Here is a 17,585-nt window from a genome sequence, read left to right on the forward strand (position 1 = left end):
TGGGACATTTAAGTACTAGCCCAATGACAAAGGCACTTCTCATTATAATTCTGTCACTAGTACTCAACCACTCGTAATATCATTGTGTTGCATTATAAAACGAAAGAAAATGCTAATTGTCCAGCTCTATCGGATTAAAAAAAAAAAAATCTAATTGACGCTACCCTTGAGAACGACGGGGGTGATCGAAAAGTTTCGTTTTCTCCACTCTGCGGCACCTGCACTTTCGTGTTTCAGTAGTTTCATTATCGCATAGCGCTGCACTCGTTTTCAAGCTCACAAAATTCACACAAAGCGCAAGTAGCAGAGAATGCTACATCCATGTGATATCGCAGGATTCCTGAATGGTCCACACCACTTGACCACGAGTAGCTGCAGTGGCAAATCCAACGGTTGGCTTGGCTTATTCAGGGCTGCGCATTTGCATATTGCGCAGAAAACCATAGTGCCATCTGCTGGGTGCCGTTTTACTCAAAGACAGCAGTAGAGGGTGGAGATGGCGCATGCAACATCGCCACTCCCTACTTGGGACAAGTGATTTGAATGATGCTAAAGGTACACAGACCCTTCAGACGCAATTTTCTCGCAAACTAAGTATTTTCTTGGCACGAAACAAGCACTGCGAGGTTCTTCTAATTATATTTGAACATTGCGCGTCGACTTAGTATTTGCCATTAGTGTCTCTTTAAAAGCTATTTTAAATATTATGAGAGAAACGGAAGCCAGGCAACAGCAAGTCATTGCAATGTTTGTATAATTCATTTTGACAGGGACTGAATTTAGAGCTGTAGTACAGGGATGGTTTCACACAGCTTCACTTCAACGAGCCTCATTTCGGAGGTCACATGCCTATTTTGACAACGACAGAATGTAGAGCTGCAGTATGAGGATGGTTTCATCCAGCTGCACTTCACCAAGCCCTATCTTGGATGTGACATGCCTGACGTAGGCAAGCTGTTTCCGTTCAGGAGGAGTGACCATTTCTTTCACCTGTTGAAAAAGGAAAACGATGTCCCACCGTAAATGCAAGCTTTCCAAACTAACAACAAAAGTCATGAAAGCATCGATATAGAGTGTCCGATACAGGTTTTGTTTGACTTACACAATGTTATATATTTCTGATGTGCAGCAATAAGAAATTTCAAAACAAAGCTTGCAATATTTCTAGAACATAAACAAGCTTGCCTAGACATAAAATAAAGTTTTTGTTAATACCCGAGGCAAATATGCATGCACGTACAAGGAAACCTACAATTTAGCTGGAAAGGTTACCTGTCCTTCCTTGTGCTTTTCAAGATGTCATGAACGAACATAGTGGTGGAAAAAGCTGAAGAAAGGAAGGAAAGAAGTGGGTGCCATTCGTGGCAATGTGCAGATGTCCAGTGGTACAGGAGGCCACTGCAGGCCTGTTCTCCTCCTATTAAACAGATTAGGAGAGGAATTGTCCTGACATCTGATGACGATGGTCATTCCCCAGGCCGCATCCTTTTTGTAATGAAATATGCCCTTCAGGCGCCAATTATGTCCATTGAAAATTTAGCTTCACCGCATTTCTTGCATGTTCAGAATTGTGGAAAGTGTACAGCTAGCTATACAATGGAGTGAGAATTTTCAATTCTTCAGTGAGCTTTGTCAAATTTGCAGAATGTGGACATGAGGCGACAACCCTCTGCAGGAACATCAGATAGAAGAACATAGCTTCTCATTGAACATGGAGTGCACATCTTACTTTCTCTCCTCTTAAAGGCCAACTGCAATGAAACTTTGGCCTGTGCAATACGCCTAGTTTCATATATAGCCTCTGTGCAAAATATTACATCTGAAAAACAAGGGGATGCAATTTGTCACAAAGAGGTAACAGATTTTTACATCCTAACTGACAAGAACACTGGCATTACCGTTCATTGGAAATGACCCTGACAATGAGAACGTTGAGAGCCAACACAGCACCTCAGCGTAACCTCCATGATTAGGCGCGCTGAGTACATAAGAATCTTGTTAACCGGAAATTGCTTGAACGGAATTGCTACTTAATATAGAACTACAGTCTTATTGGTTAGATTTGTACTTGGCAATGCAAAACATTTTTGCAAATCTCTGTAAACGAAACCACAGAAGTGGGCTCTAGAGGATCTTTTCAGAAAGTGGCAGGACCTGAAATATTTTTTGCAGCACCTGTCTTCTATCCATGAAGCCATCTTTAAGAAGCAATGGCAAAGCCTCAAGCCTTCAAAAACTTGGTAGATCTTTTAATAAGTAGCATTCACGGCCCTGGACACCCTTGCGGCACTGCCACTTGGCCCATAGATGAACAAAATAAGGACAACCAAAATTTGGGATGATAAAACATGAAGCAAACCGGTTGAAGAAGCTTTAGAATGATTTGCAATGGAGTGAAGTTTCAAAATAAGCCACAATATCAAAAAGCAAAATAATGTCACTTTTAGTGAAAATAATAAAACACTGAAGAGGCTAATGAGATTCCACTGTATTTCGGAAGCCATGATCTGGGATTTTCAGCATATCCACTAACCGCCAAACGCACGTGTCTGCTTAGGTGCTCTTTAAAGGCTACTTTTTACCAGCCCTGCAGCTTTGCCAGAATTGCTTAATAGCATGTACTACCAATTTATAGTCAATTTAGCCAAAGTGAAATTTCACTGAAGTTGACCTTAAGCTAAACTTCTGGTGACACAGACATGGTGTGGCCTGAAAAAACTGCACAGGGCTGTCTGACTTTGCGCATCAAGGGTCAACTCTGATTTATGTGATGTAACCAGAAAGCCTGCTTCAAGCCCGACACTGTGCAGCACTTTGCGCACATTCTTAACTGATCGCTTAAAACTATGATGAAACTAATTGCTTTTTGTGCTTTTAGAAAATTGTGGCTTTACGATGCAAGCATGTTAACTAGGAATTGGCAGGAACAAGTGAATGCAGCCAATGATAAATATTGCAACGCCATCAGCAATTCAGACGCAACATAAGAGTACCAGATAAATTCTGTACGGAAGCACACACAACTTAAAACAGTCACATAGCACATAGAAACCTTTTAGAGCTGGAAAGAAAATACATTAGATTCTAGTAACTTCTAACTAAAGATTATGTTATAAAAAAGATCTTTGTAAAATATAAATGCACTGACTCATGACTTTAAATGTACAGTTGCAAGCACAAGTCTAGCGACCACAGATGACATGAATAGCATCTTTTTTCTTCTTTGCAACCTATCTATGCAGACTAAAACCAAGTGGTACAGCCTAAGTGTGCCTGTTCTAACAATACAATGCATTCAGATAATTTTGCATTGCATAACTGTGCTAAAAAAAATTCTGATGCTCTGGTCTCTAGAATTTTGCTCCCAATTGTACTTTAGGCTGAAGGACACAAACGACAGGACAGGCGCCAGTTGTTTGTGTCCTTCTTCAGTCCTGGTCTTTTGTGCCTTGCCTTTACTCATTCGAAAAAGTAATAATAATAAAAAAAGTTTGCTCTGCAGCTTAAGACGCCAGCTCCCATGAACGAAAACTACAGTCGTCCACTGGTCCAACATTTCCAGTACCTCTGCGATCTGTTCGGGTGTGGAGTTGTTTGGATGCATAGTAGACAAGATGAGGTCCACCCGTTGCTTCTTGTCCAGGAGTCGTTTAAGGTCCTCAGTGATGTGAATCCTTCGCAGCATCATGTTGGCCAGTGCCTTGTAGCACCACTCCAGCACCTGACGACTCAGCTGTGCCAAGAACAAAGGATGCGTATGGTCAAACTCACTTGTTACAGGAAAAAGACAGTACATACCAGATACAGTAAAACCTTAGAAATTCAAAATTGAAGGGGGAGCTCATATCACTTCACTTGTGACCACTGTTACAGTGAACTAAAATATATGGGCAGTGCACCGACTGACACGTGCAGCACGTCATCACATAAAGTGATGCTCGTGCGGTCACGTTGTCGTCACTGGCTATTGAATGTGCCTAGCAAATTACAGGTCTATCCACAGCTAGTTAGTAGTGTGCATGAGGTCAGACGCCAGACACGCTTTCCAGACCAGCCGTGCTCCAAAGCATGACATGCTTGACCCGATGCCCCTTCAGCAGTCAGCAACTGCAGTGCCCCCACTATTGGTGACACAAAATGCGTCAGGCAGTCAGGTATGGTCGTGCCACTCAAAATAGGTTCTAGTACACTTTGCCATTGTGCTTCCTCAATCGAGTGGACACTTCTAAATAAGAGCAAAAAGCAATTTCTTTATACTGACATCGAGTGATGAGCGCTTTAGGAAATCAAGAGGCTTGAAGCTCTCTCCTGACACATTCACAATATGATCATAATCCAATATAAATGCTTTTGTCTCTCTCTCATTCAGAGTCATAGCACACGACATTCGGACAAGGCGCAACATGTGTGCAGAGAGCACAAGAGAATTTCGGGTCGGCAGAGTGGTCTACAACTTGGCAGAATTACCACCTCAGCACATTGCAAGGTAGCTGACAGCTTGTGCAAGTTTTAAACTGCTACATCAGATGAGTTAGTAGCAGTGTTGTACACCACCAGATTTTGGCCTAATCAACGTGAGGTTTGTTTGTTGAAAATTTTGCTGTTAAAATTAAATTATGGGGTTTTACGTGCCAAAACCACTTTCTGATTATGAGGCACGCCGTAGTGGAGGACTCCGGAAATTTTGACCACCTGAGGTTCTTTAACATGCACCTAAATCTAAGTACACGGGTGTTTTTGCATTTCGCCCCCGTCAAAATGCGGCCGCCGTGGCCGAGATTTGATCCTGCGACCTCGTGCTCAGCAGCCCAACAAAATTTTGCTGTATTTAAATGAGATTTTAAATGCAGAAGTTTTGATGAGACTTTCGAAGATAATCACAGTTTAGTACATTATATTGATTATTTCATTATAAAAAAGAAAGAAAGAAGGGTGCCATGAAATTCAGCGCAATCATGAAATACTCTATGTTGCCACATTGCACTTTTAAGTAGCATAGGTCACAAGAGCTCTCATTATTCAATCTTCTGTGCTTGGACAGGTGCTGCACAGCCGGCGTGATTGGATGTATTCATTGGCATAAAGTCTGTGGGATTTACCTGAAAAAAGAACACAAGCCTCTTTTGGTTGGAAATAAAGTTGTCATAATACGAATCATAGAGCCATACCTGCTACAGGCTCACTACTCTAGCTGTATCGATGTTAATTGCTGAAACTTCAGAACATATTGCCAGCATTTTATAAAGAAAGAGAAAAAATCTGGATTGTCCCTCCAGGAATCGAACTCCAGGCCAAGAGATTGTCTGTAAGCCACAGATTCTACCCCTTAGCCACTCTGTCAATGAGGCAGAAAAATATAATGCGCCTGGCCAACACTGTGCCTTACCTCTTGAGTGCTCATTAATACATAGTGGCTATCACTGCACTCGCTGTTTATCCATGAACTAGCACTAAGGTGAAAGAATATAAAATATGCCAATAACAAGAACGGAAAGGCTGGAAAGAGAGAGTATGAAGAGAGAAAGAGAGAGTAATGTCTCTTCGCTTCTCCGACACCGAGAAGCGCCATCTATACAAACGAAGACAATCCAGACAAGAAGTATCACAGTTCTTCTCAAAAGAAGATTGCTCACGCACATTGGCGAATCTTTATTCCAACCAATACTGCACGAAACAGTGCGAGACTAGCTGTCTCGCATTGTTTATATATAATATTGCACCAGCTAATGCATCATGTTTCGCATTGTGGGCAAAGCAAACTTTTTTTCACAGTAAGCAAACAACGCATCACACTATGGTACCTTCTAAAGTATTAATATTCAATATCTTTTTTGTCATAAGCCTGTCATAACAATAACTGAATATAGCCACAGTTGAATATCGATAACTTGAACTCAAAAGGGGCCAAAGATTTGTTCGGATTAAAAGAAATTCGAATTAAAGGGAGCTAATTGAATGGAGGACTTACCTGCAGTGTTAGCTCAGTGCATGTGCACTGAGCTAACACATGAGTAGGTAGTTCCACAAGATTTATTCACACATGTTAACAAATTACAGTCAGTTATTAGGCGTATCGGTGCTCATACTGTCATAGGAGGCGGCGGGTGCACGCGTGTATAATAATAGGAAACGTATGTCCCGTGACAATTGTCCCTTCGAACTTTTGGTATGCTTTACCGCGTAAAATTACTGTATGTGGCAAAGCTGACTTTCGGGAACCGGCATCATGCAATGCGCCGTGCTTTCCGCGCTCCGAAGACATTGGTGAGGATTACACAGGCAGAGTCGGTGCCATATGCTACCGAACAGCAAAAAGCTTGTAAGCGAACGTCGAAGTAGCTAGGCCTAGCTTTGCCGTGGTGTGGCTACGGCTGCAGCGATCAGCGTGCGAGAGCGCCGGCTCGAGGCGGCGCGATAATCGAAATGGCGGTGGTGGTGGCTTCAATTAATGCCGTTTCGGACCTGCGGCCACGGCAAAAAGTCCGGAAGGTCAGACGGTGAAGGTTTCTTTGCGTGCGAAATTTCAGACATTCTTATACATTAACAGAAGACACTAACTCGTCAGGAATGGAAGTAATCGGTGATGCACGCCTGCTCACAAATTTCCACCATGGCTTTTTTTTTTTTTCTTTGCACGTGGCATTGAGAAGTCTCACCTAAGCTTTTCCTATATGGCGGGGTCCGAGGCGCCGCTGCGTGATTTGACGTGCTGCTGAGAGCATTGTCGGAGCACAGTATGTTCGAGTTAAACGTCGCAAATGCTTGTGCGTTCGAATTGCCGGGTGTTTTCGCCCATTGGAATACACATAGCTTTGAGGGGACAATAGCGTCAGTTCGAATTAAACGAAAGTTTCAATTAGGCGTGTTAGAATTAACGAGATTCGGCTGTATGACATTTTCAAGGCACTTTATACTGTGCCTTGAAGATGTGACACATACTGTGCAAGTTTCACAGTATGTGTCTGTTCGGACTGTAGAGAAATGATTGTTCTTTCCCAAAACAGAAACCCCTCTTCACAGTTCACACATAAACATTGCTTAGGCACAAATTAAGCAGCAAGACTACATATAGCCAAATCTGTGTCACTTTTAGACTTAACTTAGGCTTCAAAAGTACTTTTAGTGACGTTTTACGTTCACAGCATGCGCTGAAACTGTTATAGGTTCACGTCAATTTTACTGCTGAGTGTACAAGGGGTTACACAAGTTCTGGCAAAATCTTATTATTATTACTGTTATTATTTTCTTTTGCATGTGATTTATAGATGAACATGTATGTGGTATTTTTGAAAGTTGACAGAACTGGATGAAAGGTGGAAGGTTTCAGGACAAAAATATGTGAACTCTTTTTTTTTTCCCCCCCCATCTGCCTGTCTTCTCCCAATCTTTCTCTGTTATTTCAGGACATTACCACTAACCCAAATGATGATGGTTCAACATAGGTATTCCATCACCATGCTTCAAAGTGCATTTGCTCAGATAGTACTAAGTGCTGCATTACTAAAGTATGTGTGAGGGTGGTATGGGTGGTGGTGTGGGGCTGCATCAGAAATAACTTAAAAAAAAAGCAAACAGCAACAAGTACAGCAGTTTCTTTCTTCCTAATCTATTTGGCCACAATGGCTGCATTTCACCATGTTTTAGGTGGCAAATCATGTTTGTGTTAATAATCCCAACACTAAAACACAACACGAGGACAAGGCAGATGCATTGCCAATATTTTTGTTTCAGACTCTTGTCTCAAAAAGGCTGTCCCTTGCTTAACCTTTGTGGGATTACAGGCAATGCACATTCTTGGTTTGTATATTTAACAAGCCATACCTGTGGAATATCAACATGGAACAAGTAGATCATCCTGGAAGGGGCATAGTCTGGTGTTCTTGGAAGTTCCTGCACAGAGAACACACAAGGGAGTAGCTGCAGAGGGCACACGTTACAAACCACAACACTGGTAGCAGGAGCGGTCAGTTCCAAGAGCCTCTTACATATGTCTGCCATTAATAAATTCAAAGCATGCTTACATTTTTTTTTTTTTTCAAGGCTAAAAATACCCAGGAAAGTGGGCAGGAGGACAGTCGGCCCTGTAACTTGATTAGTAGAGCATCACACACGCAATGCATAAGGTGTGGATTCAGCTCCCATTGGCGGTAAGTTGTCTTTTCATCCACTTTTACTTTCTTTTCCCATATATTAGTACATTTCAATTAAACTTGCAGTTAAATACCCCTATGCTTTTGTGGGTTTTAATTATCTGTTGGCTTCATGAATTTGTGTCTTAAAAAAAAATGTAAGAGAGATGACTGCGATTCATGCACTTGAATTGAAGCAAACATGGGAGTTTCTTGGAAGTGCACAAGAAGAGCCTCACGCTCAGGTTCTGTTTGTGCAAAACAAGGCCACACTTAAATATGAACACATGCTGATACAGCAGAAGGCGCTTGCATACCTGAGCCAAGACGAACTTTTCCTGGAACATTTTGTAAGTCATTTCCTTGGCATCTCGAGCAGTGATCATTGCGAGTTCTTCTATCTGTTTCTGCTCCAGGTACTTCTTTTCAAGCAGCAGCCTGGACAGCGAAAAGAGCATATCCTTGAACCTGCTGGCTGCATACATGCCCACGAAGCAGCTCATTTAACAGGACACTAAAGACAAACACTTAATCAGTTTCGACTGACAAAATAGTATACATTAAGAACTGCACCTTCATTTATTTCTTGGTGAGAAAATGAACGCCAAACTACCATTTCTGTTATAATGCCATTTAAAGCTATAGTACCCTTTTAATAGGCAATAACCTAAATGCTTTGCCTGCATCAGGGAACAGTGGCGTGTTTGTATTATCACCTATTAAAAACGGGCATTTCAACGGCACTACGCCCCCCACATTGTGATATAGATAGTTGGAGATGTTTATCACAATAGAGTTGGCAGTGAAAACTGTGAATGCGACGGGTCACGACTTGCAAGGTGATTTGCTGGTACTGTACCAATAGAGGAAACTGAGTGTGCGCTAGCATTTTCATGTGACACAGGTGAGCAAGTATAGCGAGGAAGGTGCTTTAAAGGTTGCCTACTGCTCTCGGCAGCTCGTGCTTGGCGCCTTTTCTTGTTCACATGGCATCTAGCGGCAGGAAAACATCATACAATTGCAGTTTGGCGTTGTGTATTGGGTAATTTTTTGTGTTCTCGAATGTGAATGTTGGTGCCAGGAAATTGTATGAAATGGGATGGTATCAACAAGGTTCTACTGTATTTGATAATCACAGTCTATCTTCAAGCACTCGAACCTGTTTTATTTATTTATTTATTATTCAGTTTTCGTGCCATGTATATCGAAGTAACCATGGAAGATATCGAATCAAAAGATGAAGCACCAACAGTACAGCACAAAGACAGGACAAGGCACTTTGTCCTGTCTTTGTTCCTTCTTAGTATGCTGTCACTGTTGGCGCTTCATCTTTCGAAAAGCTATGAACCAACTAGCCCCAAAATGTGTTCTACTGCAAGATATTGAAAATCACAACATGCGGCAGTCAAGTAAGTGCTGCCAACAGATGACGCCGTGTTGTTGGCACACTGTTGTAGTTTTCGGACTTGACAATTGGGAAAGGAAACAAAAAACGGGAAGCCGATACACATGACCTTGTGAGAACTAAATGGGACTGGCGCTTCAGAGCTGAGAGAATGTAACAAAAGAAACATATCACTGAAGTTCCACTGTTGGTTATTAGCTACAAGAGTCCAGCCTGAACTTAAATTTGACACCTGAGCCACTCGACTCATGACATCATGTGGGCATCACGAACATCACAGCATTTTCATGTAGCACTTTGGTTCTTCAAGTGCACGAAAATAAACAATCTTCTCCATGGTTATCTTTGTTATCTTTGAATGACAAAGCCTTGGAGCATCGTTACCACAGGAAATCAACAAATTACACTGTGAGCACTAATTTGTGCACCTTGATGTCAATGCCCTCAAACATCCTGCAAATGAAGTGCACCCAAGGTGTAGCATTCCGTAAGTAAGCTCTTTAGGACATGGCATTCATTCGGTGTCAGTTCTACATATTCAGAAATGAGGAAACATTTGGTATTTGCTTCAATTAGATGCGTTGAAACAAATCCGGGAGCACCTGACTTTGATGCTGTTCTGACCGAACTACAAAAGTTGACGGCTGGACAGTCAACACTTATCTTTGAAGTCCAAGGACTCAAAAATCAGCTTGTAGCAACAGATAAAACAATATCGACCCTAAGCAAACCATTAGCTGACCTTGAAACTGAATGCCAGTGTATTAGCACCCCACGAACCAAACTCGAAACACTTCAAACTAACACTGTGAGGAGTGCTCATCAGCTTTTCGAGTTAGAAGCATGTCTTGATGATCTCGAGAACTGCTTGAGTAGAACTAACCTAGTAATCTGTGGACTTCCCAACCCAAATAAAAAGAAATCTTATGAACAATCAGAGAAAATAATCATCCAGCACTGCCTTGATAGCCTGAACCTGGTAATCAAACCTAAAGACATAAGAGTGCGCTCACCATCTAGGCCACCACAGCACAGACCGCCAAAGGCCGGTAATAGTGAAGTTGACTTCCTCCAAAACGAAAGGGATCATATTTTTGAAAGACTCTTAGCTTAAAGACACAGGTTTCAGTATTGTCTCTTTTTTCTCGACCCGGTTGAAATGCACGAAAACACCTTGTGGATTTCGCCAGGACCAAGTATGCACTTTTTTCCGTCTGATACAACATGCTGCACATCTTTGACCAAGAAACACAGTCAGTAAAAAAATCACCTAGGAATCGTTCCACCGTGGGAACATGTGCAAGCAGCAGTGGCCTAACCGTAGAGTTAATCTTTCCTCTTCCATAATCTACACCAATGTACGCAGTTTTCTTCCTAAGCGCGAGTTCTTGTCAAATCTACTCTCGTCTTCTGGCAGCAACATACTACTCTTAACTGAAACGTGGCTAACAAGCGACGTCACAGATAATTAGGTTTTGGATGACTTAGCAAATGTTAACGTTTGCCGTAATGCTCATCAAGGCACATGCAAGGGAGGTGTTCTTATTGCTATTAACAAGAAAATTCCATGTTCATTCGTTACCATTACTTCAGACCTAGAAATATTATGGTTAAAATGCAGCGCCCCACTGGAAACCGTTCTCCTTCGTGTCTGCTGCAGCGCTTTTAAGAGTAACCCAAACTTCATGCATAAACTTAACAACACACTGCTCCAGATTACTAGGAAGCACCCCAACGTGGAAATTATTTTCTTTGGAGATTTTAACTACCCCAAGTACAAACTGGCAAACCGTAGGCCCTCTAACTGCTGGTAACTCTGAAGCAAGGAACTTTGTTGATGTGTGTTTAAACTTTAACCTGAGGCAAATGGTCCTCGAACCGACTCGCATTACACAAGGATCATCAAACATTCTGGATTTAATTCTAACCAACACTCTCGAAAGCTTATCATCGATTACTTACCTGCGTGAAATTCGCGATCATAAGGTTATTTGTGCCATCTTCAAGTTTACCCCACTCCCCGCCAAACGTTCAAGAAAACCATCCGCATGTACGACAGATGAAATTACGAAGGAATTAACAACGAACTAGAAGCTTTTCTGCCGTCTTTTCAATCTACATTTCATCACTGGTCTGTTATTGATAACTGGACAGTTTTCAAAAACAAGATAAATGAACTAACAAACAAATTTATTCCCTGTATCAGTTTTCGTGCAAACCGCCAGAAACTGTGGTTCTCAGACAATCTGAAAAGATTGGAATGAAGAAAAAAACATCTTTACAGGGCAGTGAAATGAAACCCATGTGCAGATGTATGGGATACATACTATGCAGCCGAGGATTCCTATTATGATGCAATTCGCTGAGCCAAACACGCTTTTTTTTTCCAAACTGACCTACCGAGAAACCTAACGAATAATCCCAGGAGGTTCTGGGAAATAATAAACCCGCATGAAACGTGCCGTCACTTTCACAAGCACAGCAGGTGATGAAGCCACTGATAGTGAATGTGCTGACATATTTCCCCGTGCGTTTGTTTCCACTTTCAGAGACGAAACTGACTCATCATTGCCCACTTTGCCTAGCGTAACATTTTCAGCAATGAAATCAATCGAATTCACTGCGTAAAGCATCACGAACCTTATCGACAGAATTAAACTCTCATCAGCCGCTGGAGTCGACGAAATCAACGCAAAAATATTAAAAAACACAAAACATTTCAGCCATATACCTTTGATTACTGTTTTCTGTCACTTTCAATAGGAACTTTACCAGACGACTGGAAGGCTCACAATTCAGTTATGTATAAAAGATTCTCCATTAAACTACCGTCCCATCTCCTTAACCAGTGTGCCTTGCAAACTCACGGAAAATGTCATTTGTTCACATATAATCACCTTTCTAGATTTTAACAATTTCCTTCAACCGGCTCCGCACGGGTTTCGTAGAGGATTCTCCTGCGAAACACTGGCAATGTCCGGCTTCAACCTACATTCTAACCTTAACTGTAACCTGCAGACTGATGCATTGTATTTAGATTTAGTGAAAGCATTTGACAAGATACCACACCAATGCCTATTACTAAAACTTGCCTTTTTGAATTTGCACCCTAATATTTTAGCATGGATTAAATAATTCCTAACTAACCGCTCTCAGTTTGTTTCTATTAACAATCACAACTCAAGCACTCTCCCTGTAACATCGGGCTTACTGCAAGGATCTGTTCTTGGCCCGCTTTTTTTCCTCATATATATAGATGATCTGGCACTCCAAGTACAGTAAAACCTCGTTAAACCATACCCGCTTAAACAGTAGTTTCGTATTAAAAGTAGTAAAGTCAAATCCCCGACTCAGCGGCCACTAAACATAATGTGTTTTGTATCCGCATAAACCGTACCAGCTTATTGCATACGTATCGGTTAACACGCAGTGTTTCCACTTTTCGTCGTGCAAACCCGGCGGTGCGTTGTCTCCTGCGGGCGGCCCAGCAGAACAACAAGTCTCAGAGATCAGCGCAAAGGCCTCCAAGCACCCTGTGCATTTGCGCGTGAAGCCACATCAAGATCATTTCGGTGACGTGCCAGAGAGCGTTCTGGCGTTGTGCAAGTGAGAGCTCACGTCATGCCGAAACTTGGATAAAAAAGAAGCCGGATGCTTAGCATAGAAGAAAAATTAGACATTGTTTGTGCTATCGAACGTGACGCGAAAAGTCGGTGCTGGCACGAGACATAGGTCTACTGTTAACTACGGTGTGGCATTTGGAATGCGAAGAAGTTGCTTGGCAGCGCTGCTGCGACTGCAAAGAGATGTCGGCTATGAGGTCCGACTTTTCGCCATCGTTGTCTCTGTTGTTGCTGAAGTGTCGCCTAGCGACAGTGATAAGGACAATACGGAAAGCGACAGCACAGGCGATTCAGGCCCGACAGTGGCGGAAGCTGCGTGTTATGTTAGCCTCATGAATGCAATCGTCGCGACGAGAACAGCACCCCGCAATGAAAAGGTGCCCCGCAACTTCTGCAATGCTACCACGCATGTGCACGAAGAATATGCAACACCAACGAGGAATCTGCCATGCGAGTGTTTGCCGAGAAGAGGGGGCTGGCTGAAAAGCTGGCTCACAGCTTCAGCAAGTTTGAGGCCGCTGTTGTCACTGCTAGGCTGCTGCGGCATCAAACGAAAATAACACGTTTGTTGCACGAAGTAAATAAATAGTGCATGATTTTTTCCCCTTTCATCGCACTCTCTCCGAGTTCCGTTTTTGACAGGTAAGTGGGCGATCTCATGCTATTTCGGTTAAGCAGTACTACCGTTAAGTACGTACTTTTTCCGAGCTCCGGCCAACTACGGTTTAACGAGGTTTCACTGTATCGTGTAAAATCCGTGTCTTCGCCGACGACTGTGTAATTTATCGTACTATTACTAACCCTTCAGATCAAGCTACCTTTCAAAACTACCTTAACTGCATCCATGAATGGTGCGGCCTCTGGTTAATGATGCTAAATGCTAACAAATGTAAACTGGTCTCATTTCATCGTCAACACAACCCCTTTATTTTTTTTATGCAGTTGCTAACTCGCCTATTGAAAGCATTCAGTCATTAAAGTATCTGGTATCACCCTCTGCAGCGACCTTTCTTGGCAAACACACATTACCGTAATCATATCATCTGCCAACAGATTTCTAGGATTCATAAAACGTCATCTTCATCATGCACTGCAACATGTGAAACTGTTGGCATACAAAACCCTCATAAGACCTAAACTTGAGTCTGCCAGTCAGATCTGGAGCCTGCATAAAATATACCTAAAAAGTGCACTTGAATCTTTTCAAAACCATGCCACTCGATTCCTCCATTCTTCATATTCGTACATCAGCGTTTCATCCCTGAAGACAAACCTCAGTCTCGAAAGCCTCGAAGCTCGCTGCTGCATCACCATCCTCTGCTTACTCCACAAGTTTTACCATAGCACTTTAAATCAAACACCTTACATTACTCATCCAACTCGCATATCTACCTGCACTGCACATCCACTTAAGATTGCCCAGCCCGTTTCTCAAACTACGACTTTTTCAGCTTCCTTTTTTCCCCACAGTGTTGTGGACTGGAACGCCCTCCCCACTGACGTCGCCATTACATGCCCATTGTCATACACAAATGCTGTAGCTGCTTATATTATAAGGCAGTGTATTTATTTGTTGAATACAGTCTATGCTCGTTACAACGGACCCACGTACAACAGACTTTCGGATATAACGGACTATATTTCAACCTTAGTTCGTTCTACCTGTTTTATTAATGCAACGAAGTTTGCTTTTAATGGACCGCACTACCACAGACTATTGGCTACAGCAGACGAAATTAGTCGCAACTTCTGTCAAGATCGGGCGTATAGAACGGACTTTTGCACTGTCGACACAGGCTGGCAACTGACTTGCAAGCGTCAGCCGACAATCGCGGCTCAATATCTTGTGCGCGAGGGAGGGAGGAAAGCGGGATGGAAGCATGCCGCCTATTGCGTGCGAGGCATGGACGTGGCTGCTGTGAACGGCGCGGCTGTGCGGGTGCCGTATCTTGAAAGTAAGCTGCGATGTGGACAAAATGTGCACCTGCGTGGGCGCCGTATCTTGAAAGTAATCTGCGATGTGGACAAAATGTGCCCAGTGCCGGCAGCTTTGTATGTGCTGTGCTTTCGACGTTTAGTTTGTGTTGAAGCGAGAGAGAGCACCAAGGTCATTTTGCTCGCTGCTGCTGCCGCACTTATCTTGCTTAATTTGCTATCGCAATCGATACTTTGCCTTTCGGTCGAAACTGCAACTTTTTGTTAGTTTTTTTTTACTTTCGGCGTTCATCACTCACTCTTTACAATAAATTTGTTAGACATTGTGACGAAAGTTTCGGGAGTGAGGTGTCTCAAATATTACGGACTTTGGATAAAATGGACATTTTTTGTCAGATTATCAGGGTCCGTTGTAACGAGAGCCCTGTATATTAACGCACCTCTTATGTACTACACCACAGGGAGTCTTTAAGGCGAATAAAGTAAGGTGAAGTGAAGTTTACCATATTTGAATGCACCAACAAGAGGTGCGTTATCAGCACACACATCTTACAGATTTCCATTTTTCCCGATTAGCATCTGAATAAAATTACTGAGTACACTTTGAACAAATGTTAAAGCTGGGTAACAGTTATGTTCTTTGAAAAGCTGCAGAGTAGATGTCAAACATGAATTTAAACAGCACAACCTCAAGAGATAAGCCATGACACATTGTTGTCGTACCTAAAGATGCGGCAACTCTTGGCTCCAAAGCGGTCCTGAACTATGGATGCTAGGACACCCTCAGCGAGGAGACGCAGCGTGCGCTCTAGGTTGACACTAAACATGCCACCTCGTTCATCCGTTCGTCTTACTAGGCCCAGGGCATCATCTGCGAGAAGGCTCAGATAGGAATCCAGCTCCTGCAAAAATAAACTGCTTAGAACGACTGAATGTAGAGCAAGTTGGTACAGATTTACGACAGCAGAACGCAGACATGCAAATATGGACACAAGTTGAACGAGAAGGAAAACACAGGTGCACTTGTGTTGTCCATCTCATTCTATTTGTGTCCATATGAGCAACCTGCTATTCCATAACATGAAACAAGCTGCATTTTAGAAACACATCTCTTTGCTTATTGCGCTGCACCAGCATACTTCAAGTAATTCCTAGCAAAATATGCTACAGAAGTTCTGAGAATTGTCTACCAATGCGTAAGCATTCCACGCCTTGGGTGCTACTTCACTTTTGCTTACTTATTTGGCTAGCTTATGCACGTCTACTCATTGCTACCAATCATCTACTATTACACTATTATAATGATTACATGAGCTAACTTGATCAATTATGCACTTATTTTGCAGATATAGGGCGTCACGGGGCAGATAGATTTTGCTGGGGTACTCGCCAAAGAATGCTTACGCATTAACATTGTAGAGGGACACTGAAAAGATAGCCTCAAACACTCGCTACTCAATGCAGCCAGAGCGGGCCCAACAGCGACACAGTGACGACAATAACAATGAGACAATTACAACTCCAATAATGATGGCAATGACATCATGCATATTATTGATCCAGAATTGAATCTTGGGTGTAGATGAACAATAAGTGTGATAACACCTGATAATGACACGATAACACCTGTGCCACACACCATTAAAACTACGCGAACTAAGCTTTTGGGCCTATGGTTGAAAAACATTTAACTGAAAAGAGCTTCAATTAAAGAAACCAGAAACATTTGGTTTGGCCAAGAGGAAATTAGTGCTACTTTTCCCCTTCAATGTGTGGCATGGCCAGCAACAGCTCTAAGTTTATGAAATTCCAAAGTATCACTTAGTGTATCACATCTCTGACACAGTGGCATCTAGTCTGTGGTCTTAGCATGTCTCAAGGCCATGGCAATCATCGGTAGTATCTGCTTAAAAAAATAGGCAATTCATCCTCCCGCTGTTGCTGCCTATTTAGTACCGTCTTTAGAATTTCTGCCATATTTTGGGAAAAGAATGTGATTCGATTACTTAACATGGAGAATGAAAGCGAAACCTAACAGAAAGACAGTTTTATTTTCCTACACTCAAGTATACCAGAGATAACATATCACAAGTACCACAATATCACAATACCACAATATACCACAATATCATGGCAGCTGTTTTCTAACCGCTTTTAATGTCTGCAGTTGAGTCAACTCAGCTTGAAATACTCAGCCCATTCTGACCACTCTCATTCAAAATTATTCTGGAGCAGGGCACTTGTATTTCTCATTCAGAAGCAGCAGTCACTACACAAGAAAATGGACCAGCTTCCTTTTTTTTCCTTCTTCAATAACACGCTGTTATCTAATCAAGAGCATCTCATATTTATGCTGCCAGCAGAGTTGTTACCTGGAACTTACATTAAATAATGCTGCTTATTACTAGATAATTGCAGAGGATAAACAAAACGATCTCAAGTTAGAAATTTTCTATGAATGCTTCCTTACAGGGGCTCTGCAACACATCTCAG

The 17,585-nt window shown here is 42.3% G+C and overlaps 1 protein-coding gene across 1 annotated transcript in view; it reads right to left on the reverse strand.

Annotated features, from left to right (window-relative positions):
• Positions 1 to 737: 737 nt before the first annotated feature.
• The window catches only part of Polr3C (RNA polymerase III subunit C), a 36,182-nt gene continuing 19,334 nt past the window's right edge, over positions 738 to 17,585 (reverse strand). The window contains exons 7-11 of the mRNA XM_050184279.3: positions 15,816 to 15,994; positions 8,447 to 8,567; positions 7,822 to 7,890; positions 3,566 to 3,733; positions 738 to 990 (exon numbers count right to left, since the gene is read on the reverse strand). Coding sequence (XP_050040236.2) covers positions 850 to 990; positions 3,566 to 3,733; positions 7,822 to 7,890; positions 8,447 to 8,567; positions 15,816 to 15,994 — 678 coding nt within the window. The 3' untranslated portion in view covers positions 738 to 849. The remainder of the gene's footprint in view (positions 991 to 3,565; positions 3,734 to 7,821; positions 7,891 to 8,446; positions 8,568 to 15,815; positions 15,995 to 17,585) is intronic.

The sequence above is a fragment of the Dermacentor andersoni genome, chromosome 4, assembly GCF_023375885.2.
Source record: "Dermacentor andersoni chromosome 4, qqDerAnde1_hic_scaffold, whole genome shotgun sequence".
In the NCBI taxonomy this organism is placed as follows: domain Eukaryota; kingdom Metazoa; phylum Arthropoda; class Arachnida; order Ixodida; family Ixodidae; genus Dermacentor; species Dermacentor andersoni.